This window comes from Furipterus horrens, unplaced genomic scaffold (genome assembly GCF_987537825.1).
Source record: "Furipterus horrens unplaced genomic scaffold, mFurHor1.1.pri manual_scaffold_4, whole genome shotgun sequence".
NCBI lineage: Eukaryota > Metazoa > Chordata > Mammalia > Chiroptera > Furipteridae > Furipterus > Furipterus horrens.
In genome coordinates, this window is record NW_028327174.1 from 54,771,682 (window position 1) to 54,774,549 (window position 2,868).

At 36.1% G+C, this 2,868-nt stretch overlaps 1 protein-coding gene across 1 annotated transcript; it reads right to left on the reverse strand.

Moving 5' to 3' along the window:
• Positions 1-421: 421 nt before the first annotated feature.
• OR10A7 (olfactory receptor family 10 subfamily A member 7) lies at positions 422-1,381 on the reverse strand. The gene has a single exon (XM_090275134.1). The coding sequence runs from the start codon at positions 1,379-1,381 to the stop codon at positions 422-424; it is 960 nt and encodes a 319-aa protein (XP_090131260.1).
• Between the last annotated feature and the right edge of the window lie 1,487 nt (positions 1,382-2,868).

Here is a 2,868-nt window from a genome sequence, read left to right on the forward strand (position 1 = left end):
CCACTTAAAACTTAAATTCTAATAGCCTATATTTGGCACCAAAAAATGTATGAATTACTTTCTATTAATTTTTAATATTTTTCCACAAGAAGAACATTTTATTCTCCTCAGTAAACTGGTGTGAAACATACTAACCTCAATCTTATTACCATTGTAGAAGGAAAAACTGAATGGTGTACAGGACACAGGAGATACTCAGTAATTATGTTGATTGTTGTTGATTGAATGAATGATAACTATTAAATTATCTAACTGCATAGTTCCCTTTGCTTAGACATATTGAAAAATGTAAAACATACCCAACTGTTTCTTGGTTACTATGCTATAAATACTTTAATGCCAATATATATTCATAGAGAGATCATAAAACCTTGAGTGACCTCTCTGAACAATAGAGTAAGTTTTTTCTACTATGGCTGGTTTAGGCCATTTGTCTAAAAGAGTTCTTTCGTGTTACCCTCTGAAAAGCTTCCTTCACTTCCTTGTTCCTTAAGGTATAGATCACAGGGTTCAGAGCAGGTGTAACCACTGTGTACATAAGTGAAGTTGCTTTGTCTGTTTCTGGAGTGTGTGAAGCCTTAGGTTGGAGATAAGTGAACAAGGCAGTACCATAAAAGAGAGAAACAACCAGGATATGAGAAGAGCAAGTGGAGAAAGCTTTGTGTCTGCCAGCTGCTGAAGGGATTCTCAAGATGGTCACAAAAATGCGCACATAGGAGCACAGAATGAGGAAACAGGGACTCATAATGAAGAGCACGGAGACAGAAAACATCACAATCTCATTGTGGGAGGTATCAACACAAGCCAGTTTCACTACAGGCATGATGTCACAAAAAAAGTGCTGAATCTTTCCTGTTCCACAGAAGGGCAGAGTGAAGATCCAGGTGGTCTGGATGGACTCCACCACCACCCCGGTGGTCCAAGATGCTGCAGCCAACTTCAGACACACACTAGGGCTCATCGGGAGAGAGTAATGAAGTGGGTAACAGATAGCTACAAAGCGATCATAAGCCATGGCTGCTAGCAGGCAACATTCTGTCAGTCCCAAGATGGTAAATATGTACATCTGAGCTGCACAGCCTCCCACACTTATGGTCTTGGTTTCCACAAGCAGGTGTACCAGCATCTGAGGCACCACACTGGTGATATAGCACATCTCCAGAAAGGAGAGGTTCACCAGGAAAAAATACATGGGAGTGTGCAGAGAAGGGGTGACCCAGATCAGACAGATGATAATGAGGTTTCCTCCCACAGTAAGCAAGTAAATGATTAAGAACACAACGAAGAGTACAGGTTGTAACTTTGCTAGAGAGGAAAAAGCCACAAATGTGAATACAGTGCAAAGGGATTGGTTTCCACTCACAGGCTGAGAGCTAGACATCTGTGGAGATAATAGAGATGGCAGATAATATCTAAACAAATCCAGTTACATGGCATAGGTCTTGAACACTCCTCAGAAAAAGGAACTTTCTAGGATCAGTGGTCTGCCACGAGAACCCACATACTTGGATTCCTTTTGCCAAAGCAATCTAAATAACTGCCCAATTAAAATAGATCCAGTATTTCTTTCTAATTTTGAATTTTGAATCTTATGACTTTTTCTGTTGTATCTTTCTGATCTTCTTATATAAATAGTCTGTTATATAAGTAGCATATGGAAGGATTCTAATTATAAAGGAACCACATAAAACCTAAGTGTATAGAATAAAATATAAAAGTGCTATATTCTGGCCTTCTAAATTTCACAGGCTTCCTTGTGTGTTTGGAAAGGAGTATATTTCCAGTCATTTATGTGTTCATTTTCATACATATTTTTATGCATTTTGATTTGAAAAGAGTAAGCCAATGAATATACAGCTAAAAACCAAGGAAATCCAAATGAACAGAGCCTCCTTTCCCCAACCTCAATGTGATTTTACAGGAATTTATTATGAATAGGAGAACATACCTAGAATCACAGGGAAACTCTTTTCCTTGCTGGGCTTCTAGACTTTCTAAGATTCCAAATTATAATATGGTGATGAAATCAGCAGTATTTCTATTCTGACTAAAGACCAGAGGGATTAAATTCATTATGTGGCTTAATTATACTTGTCTCAAGAGTAATTTGTTCAGAAACAATAATGAACGTTCAATTTACAACTAGGTTTTCATTTATCGAATACATTTTCCAAGGATAATCTATTGTTGTTTATTTAAAATGCTGAAGCTTGCATAATATACAAAACTAAAGTTTCTAAGGAATTTTTGTTATGCCATTACACTAATTATTGAACTTTATGAATATCTGCCATTATAATTTTCTTTAAACTCTTCAAATGGACAGTGACTGCTCAGAATTTTGTGATATCAATAGGCACAGTGCAGGACACAAAGTAGCCTTCATAAACCCCCCAGGTAGCATTCACTTTATTTGTTATCTATGATTAAATTGTTAGCAGTATAAGTAAATAGGCCTGATGAGGTAAAATCTAAATTTCCAATAAAATTAATTAAAATAATTGATCAAAATATGACTTGTTTTTTATCATCTTTAAGAAATTTTTTTTAACTTGCTCTTTCTCAAGGCTCTTCATTGTTTCAAGCAGAATGCATATTCTTTATATTTTCTATTTATGCTTTATTGAGGTTTGACAAAATCGTATATATTTAAACTGTACATGATCATTTGATATATGTGTGTGTATATATATATATACACACATATATATACAGTAAAGTGATTACCACAGTTTACGACCACATTCATTACCTCACATAGTTATATTTTGTGTGTGTGATAAAGCTTAAGATCTACTCTTTTTAGAAAGTTTCTAGCCTAAGAGGCAAGAGACCAACTCCAGGAATGCGGTGCGGCAGGCCTGAGGC